This window comes from Macadamia integrifolia, chromosome 8 (assembly GCF_013358625.1).
Source record: "Macadamia integrifolia cultivar HAES 741 chromosome 8, SCU_Mint_v3, whole genome shotgun sequence".
Lineage (NCBI taxonomy): Eukaryota > Viridiplantae > Streptophyta > Magnoliopsida > Proteales > Proteaceae > Macadamia > Macadamia integrifolia.
Genome location: NC_056564.1, coordinates 10,148,021 through 10,155,003, shown reverse-complemented (window position 1 = coordinate 10,155,003; position 6,983 = coordinate 10,148,021). Strand labels below are relative to the sequence as shown.

Below are 6,983 nucleotides of genomic sequence, written 5' to 3'. Positions count from 1 at the left end.
CCATCCACAAAATATCCTTTTCCTCCTATGGTTCTTTCACTCTCTTGGGTTGATTCCCACTCACGGGTTTTCTCAGCTAAGTCAAGTAAGAATTTTCATGCCTTTCCTTCATCTGTAAAGGATGTGAATCCCTCAGGGCACATAGACTCTATCATTTGTTTAGTTGAGTAATCAATACCCTTATAAATTATTTGACATAAATGCCATAGGTCTAGGCCATGGTGAGGGCATTCTTGGAGTAGATCCTTGAATCTCTCCATAAGTTTGGAAAATTACTCACTAGGCTTTTGCCTAAAATGAAGGATATCACTTCTAAGCTTATTGGTCTTGTGAGTTGAGAAAAACTTCTTAAGGAAGACAACTGTGAATTGTTCCCATGAGGTTATGGAATTTGTGGGTAACCCATACAACCACTTCTTAGCTTGGTCTTTCAATGCAAAAGTGATAAACCTAAGCTTAATAGCATCATCAGAAAGCTATTGGATCTTAATTAGAACACATACCTCTTCAAATTTCTTTAGAAATAGGTATGCATCCTCAGAGGTCAACCCATAGAAGTGGGGCAACATAGTGATGTATTGAGATTTGAGTTCAAAATTATTGCCTTGGGCTTGTGGTAGAACTATGCAGGAAGGTTGGGTTGTTCTAGCTAGGGTAGAACCTATCTTTCAGAGATTTAGGTGAAGGGTTTTGCTGTTGGTCTCCCATATTGACGGGTTTTAAAGAGGGAAAATGTAGAGGGTCACTACTTGTTAGATCTCTTCTTTCTAACCGATTCTTAGTATTACATATCCACCTAACACTCATGCAATAAAAAATTACCCACAACTAAAGTAAGATAAGCACAAAAGAAATGGATAGAAAAACTTTTTTAATGATTTTTTGATTTTTTTGATTTTTTTTTTTTGCCTTACCGGCAGGGATCCGGGGTTGCTCAGGTCAATTCCTGAGGTACTGCTACAAGACGAAACCTGTCTTTATCATACTGTAAGGCATGACGACCTCCACCGATACAACTATTATTGCAAGTTGTTCTTCTCAGGAATTTAATAAAAGAAAAGGAAAAACAAAACAAAGCAAAAAAAACACTCCGATATACCAAAAGAAAGGGAAAAATAACATGGAACTGTCTCCCCGTAAACGGTGCCAAAAACTTATTGGGATTTAAAATGTAATCGCAAGTGTACGGATCAGTGTAGCTACGAGTCGAACACAGGGAGAGCAACCACTTTATTTTTTTAATTTTTTTAAGAATGCGAAAGTGAACCGATTAATGGTTGTGGTATAATTCTAATTACCATCCTAAACATATGTATCTAAAATAACGTCCTAACCATTCATCATCTAAGAATTTAAAGATGCAAACCACACAATTAAATTTAAATAAATAAATAATTAAAAATAAACAACCCACATAATTTGAAAAAAATTAATAAAGGAAAAAAATGCTGAAACAAAAATAAAGTAAAAGAAAGGGGATAAAGCTAGAGAGAGACTCACAAGTAGGTTTCTCTACTTAGCCTGAGGGATGCATCATAATATGAGCTTCCCTACTTGACCAGAGAGTCACTCTTACAAAGGTTACTCTACTTGGCTTTAAGGAAAGGGAGACAATTAAAATAAAAATAATAAATTGATGGTTTTATAGCTAGGAAGGGCAGAGCCAACACATACGCTAGCCATAAACCTTGGGGGAAAGGGATAACAATAATGTAACAACTGAAATTAAAATCCTAAATTAAGAAAGAAAAGGTAGTTAGAAGAGAGAATGAGAGGGAGAAGAGAAGACTACTGAAGGAGCCTACTTACTTGAATCAATGCTTGAACTTGAAAGTTTTGGTGATTTAAGATACTACCAGTACTAAAAACTAGATCTTGAATAAACCAAATCTGAAATTTTTAGTACTAGAGAAAACAAATCTTGAAAAAAAAAGATGTTCAATGGGTCGTGATCTTGTTACCTAGATCTAAGCCTAGAACTATAACTTTAAAATTACAACTCAATTGCATAAACCATAAACATAAAAGGCTGAATAAGAATAAAAGAGTGCTTGCATTAATTGACATAAAATACTATTACAAAAGTGATTAAAGCAAAAATAAAGAAGAACTAAAACTAAAGAGTGAGAGAGGGAGAGAGAGAAGAAAACCAAGCATAAACTAGAAAATAAACTAAGGGGAATAATAAAATAGGAGGGGGGAAGGAAGGGGCTTTTATAGGGTTTTTTTTTTTTTTTTTTTTTGTCTCCTTCCTTCTACAAGTCTTCTTTAAGAAAAGAAAAAAAATTAAATTAAATTAAATCTTGGTAAAAATCCTCATTCTCTGAGATATTGTGTGAGGAAAGAGACAATCTGTTTCCAAAATTAACAAATTCTATTCATTCCTTACAATATTCACCAATATCTTGCAATATTGATTAAATCAGAAATGAATCTCTGCATAGCATCTTCAAGATCTTGTGAGGTGGCAAGGAGAGAAAATAATCTTCAAGATTTTGTAGGAGAGAGAATGGGGTACCAATGAGTGGGTCCCACCTTTGGACTGGTTCTTGATTCATTTTAAGCACTTTCTCTTGTAGACTTGGAAACTAAAAAAAACAAGAAAAATAAAAGTAGAACCATTCAAAGTGGGATAAAATGTACACTAATATTCCTAAGATTTCACACATTATTGTGCTCATCAGCAACCCCAGTTTGTATTCTTACTCTATATTCTTTTGTTCACCGTTTGTGAAATTCTTCACTTTGTTTAGTGGTTAGGAAGCATATTAATTACCAGCTTTTTTCCACCATTAAAATTGTTGTTAGTTTTAATTCCTCAAATTCAAATTTCTCTGGTACCATCACCTCCCTTGTTTTCTATTTCATGTGTTTCTCTTTCTTGAAAGAGTTTTCTCGACTCCCATATGTGTCATTTTTTTCCCTTCAAGATGGGAATGGGTTTCTAATTTTGGTTGAGAAAAACTTCCTAACATCACTCATCTGCATTCTCTAAGCCCTAATACATGATGTTGTGAAGAATGCCCCTACCCCTCTACTTTTCACAATGTCCTGTGTTTGATCATAGAGGACGCATACGAATAGTATTCTTTCTCCCTAAGTTATTTAAGAAGATGCCCACATCTAGGGTGTCAATTCCAAGCCCGCACCAGTAGGCTCAATAGAGCTTGACACGTTTATAGCCCGACTTGGATCGGCCCGATTAACAAATGTGTCGACCTAAGCCCGACCTGTTTATAAATAGGTAGTACATGATGCAAGGGGTAAGCCCGATGGGCCTCCCGATAGGCCCGACCCATTTACAAGCCCGACTTGGATCGACACATTTAGCTCGACAGTTTATATAGGTATTTTGATTTACTTTTTGGATAAAATAGGGTAAATATTGATATTTTTATCAATTATTGACTATAATTAAGTGTACTATCTTTTCAAAATTGTTGATGATTTGAAAAAATAAATTAAAAAATCTTAAATCTAAGAAAAGTAAAGACCGTTTAAGGCTTTATTGGTACATTACCCTGTTTAAGGCCCGATTGTAGTCTGATTAGCCCGATTAAGAGAAGCTCGATTAAATCCTGAAAATCGATCGTGCCCGACATGACACCAACTGAAACGACTCATTCCTTAAATAGCTAGGTCGTGGTCTGAGTACATGGGCCTGCCAAGCCCGACTATGATTGACGTGGCCCGACCTGACCGATTGACACTCGTACCCATATCAATCCTTTGGAGCTTAGTTGGGAGCTGTGACACCCAAGAATATGACAAGGTACCAGACTTGCTTGGGAGATAGATGAGGTGTCCCCACAAAAAACACAAGTAGTAGGGGGTTTAGGCAATCAAAGAGAGTGTATAAACTTTAGTCCCACATTATCTAGCAGGAAGTTGTTGGGCTAATTAATAAACTCTAGTCACTTTAACATGGCACAACATATTTTAAAGCCTTAAAGTCAATGGGTCAAAGAGGACAATATTGTGCTAAGGTTATAGGGCTAGGGTGTTACAGGAGCTTTCCCACAACAAAGATTTCTGCCTCCCTCCCAAACCGCTGAACCTTTTGTACCCAATTGGGCACTTCCCTATAACAAAGATACTCTTGCTCTTCTCTGTTCTCTCCTAGTCTTCACTCTTAACCCATTTGTTACTGAGTAGTTAGATACTTTAATGATCAGTCACATGTTAGATCTCTTATCCCTCTTTCCATTTCATATTAGGTAATGAATTTTTGATAGATATTGTAGGCCAAGCATGGTTGACCTAGTCCTACCCTGAGGGGGAGTCAAGGCTGGACTTTTCTAGCCCTGAGTTAGGGCTAGACAAAGCTTGGGCCTAGTTAAGGGACCTCAGAATTCGAGTAGGGTTTTCAAAAGCCCAACCCAAACCGACCTTGTTGCAGCCCTAGTGGACCGTTTGTATAGAGCAGACGACCACAAAGTTGTCAATTTTACTATAGGCCTACATGTTCAATTGTTTCTCCCACCCAACTCCAATCTTTTACAAAGTCACACCGATTCCATGGTACTTTGTAAAAAATCCAAGGGAGAAACTTGGGGGCCACTACTAGGTAGCACCCTTGGGGCCATCGCAAGGCAGCAACTGCAAGTGTCCCCTCCATCTCCCCTTTCCCCTTGGATTGCAAGCCCCTCTTGGCCTCGGTTGCAAGCAACATCAAGGTTCTAAAACACGGGAGTGGTCATAGGATTGGTCAAGGCTAAAACTTTCTAATACCATTTTAGAATGGTCTAGCTCGAATCATATTGAATAGATCTACCCCTTTTTATTTATTTATTTATTTATTTTGCTATTTTATCCTTGGACCATACATGTGGAACGAGATCGAAAAGGTCAAGATCAGTCATGGCCAATGCCACTTCAATCAAGCCAATATGGACCATTCTGTAGGATTGTAGGAGAGGTAAGGTTGCAAGTCGAATGTTCTTCACCTAGGGAGGGTTCTTTAGTTGGGGAAGAAGAAAAGGATACTTAAGATTAAAATGGTAGAATATGTAATTTTTACTACATTAAAAAGAGTATTTTCATCTTTAAGAAAATTAGGCTAGTTGAAGTCGCTACATAACGGTCCTTGACCAGGTACGCGGGTCTAGATATAATTAATTTTGAAAAGTAGAGGAGATTAGCATAATTGTTGAAACAATAAGGGATGGTCTTAATATTGAGGCATACCTCTAGGATATCAACTTCAATGCCCTATAACTTATGCTGTTGAAGGATGTGTTCATCCTAGTGGGTTGCACCGAGCCCTACTTTTTAAATTGTGTGTGCATTAGGGGTGCCAATTTAGGCCTAGACCATTAAGCCTGATATGTTTATGGTTCGACCTGGATTGACCCTATTAATAAATGTGTCGAGCTTACACGTAATACACGGTGCAAGGGGTAAGCCCGAATCTTTCTAAATTGTTGAAGATTTTATAAAATATATTAAAATTTCTTAAATCTAAGGCAATTAAAGACCGTTTAAGGTTCGTTGAAAGATTTATTGGTGCATTAGTCCATTTAAGGCCAAATTAGGAGAATCCTGGTTAAAGCTCGAAACCCGATCGAACCCACGCAAGATCGATTGATATTGACTCATTTCTTAAATTTGCAGGTCACGATGCAAGGATCAGGCCCACCTGACTTGACCCTACCGATTGACATCCCTAACACAAGACAAAACTTGGTTGTTCCTCAGGTTGCAACCAAGTAGTTGCAACCTTTGCTGGTTGCTGGCAGCCCATGAAGGAATCTGAAATGGTGTTTTTGAAAGTAGCAAAAATTATAGTATTTATGAACCCAAGGGAAAGGTGAATTATATCATTTCATTAGTTGCCAGTATTAGTAAATAGCTGCAACCGGAGCAGCAATCAAAATCATCAAATTTTTTTCCCTAGCAGCAAGCGCACACCACGTTCTTGAGAGAAAAGGCTGAGATTTTTAAGAGAAAAAAAAAAAAAAAGTTAAAAAATTTACATACGCGCGCTGCGCAGTTGACCCACTCAAGCCTCCGTCTCTTAAACTAGGTTTTCAAAAAAACGGTATCGGGAATCAAACCGATGGTTCATTCGGAATCGGTCACGAATCGTCAATTCCGACTCCTAAAACCGTGCTTCGACCAAAAACAGAGACTCTTACAGCCGTGCTCGTGACTGTGAATTGGTCGGGTTGGGCATTTTGGAATTTGGAACGAGTGTGTACTGTGGCTCTTGGCGGCGGACGTGAACGTTGGAGCGAGAATGGGGAAGCCCGGGAAAAAGCAAAGCCACCGTCGACGAAAGCCTCGGGCCTTCTACGGCGGTTCCGACGAAGACGAAGGCCAACAACAAGAAAATTGCGAAGTCACCGTTCCTTCCTCTGATGAAGGGAGACTGAGAAAACAAATGATGATGATCAAGAACAAGAACAAGAACAAGAACAAGAACAAGAACAAGAGCAAGAGAAGTTAAACCTTTGCCCTTCAAAGTTTCTTCTCTATCAACAATCAGTCCAGGTAACCACGAGGAGCTCAGCTTCTCAGACTTCTACTTTCTTGAGCTTCTTGTTTTCTAGGTTCCACCTTTTATGTTGGAAGATTTTCTTTGGTTTTTTGGAGTTTTTTGCGAGTTGTGATGGAGGGACGGCGATGATAATGACTATCGCTGATGAATTTTTTTGCAGTCGCCCAAGGGGGATATAAGCTATTTGCAGAAATTCTTCCTCATGTACGTCGGTGGGAGATCTCCCCTCCATCTCCAAGAGGATTTCTGCGGCACCGCTTTTCTATGGTTAGACTTTTTCTGTCTTAGTACTTTTACATTTGCCCCCGCATTTTCATATTTTGTTGGTTGAAATCCATTCTGTCAGGTTTCTTTTTCTCATTAGTTTTGCTTTAGTTTATCATGAAATTCTGGCCGTTTCTGTAATGTGAACTCCGGCAAGAGGTGCGGCGTTTTTGCACAATTCCAACAATGAATTTCTTTTTGTGTTTGGGTCGGGGTCGGG

General features: G+C 38.5%; 1 protein-coding gene and 1 non-coding gene across 2 annotated transcripts in view; both read left to right on the top strand.

The window, feature by feature from the left end:
- The first annotated feature begins 213 nt into the window (after positions 1 to 213).
- On the top strand, positions 214 to 320 carry LOC122087814. The gene has a single exon (XR_006142879.1). It is a non-coding gene; the product is annotated as a small nucleolar RNA R71 (small nucleolar RNA).
- A 5,808-nt stretch (positions 321 to 6,128) lies between these two features.
- LOC122085787 overlaps positions 6,129 to 6,983 on the top strand; it is an 8,407-nt gene continuing 7,552 nt past the window's right edge. The window contains exons 1-2 of the mRNA XM_042654366.1: positions 6,129 to 6,492; positions 6,660 to 6,766. Coding sequence (XP_042510300.1) covers positions 6,702 to 6,766 — 65 coding nt within the window. The 5' untranslated portion in view covers positions 6,129 to 6,492; positions 6,660 to 6,701. The remainder of the gene's footprint in view (positions 6,493 to 6,659; positions 6,767 to 6,983) is intronic.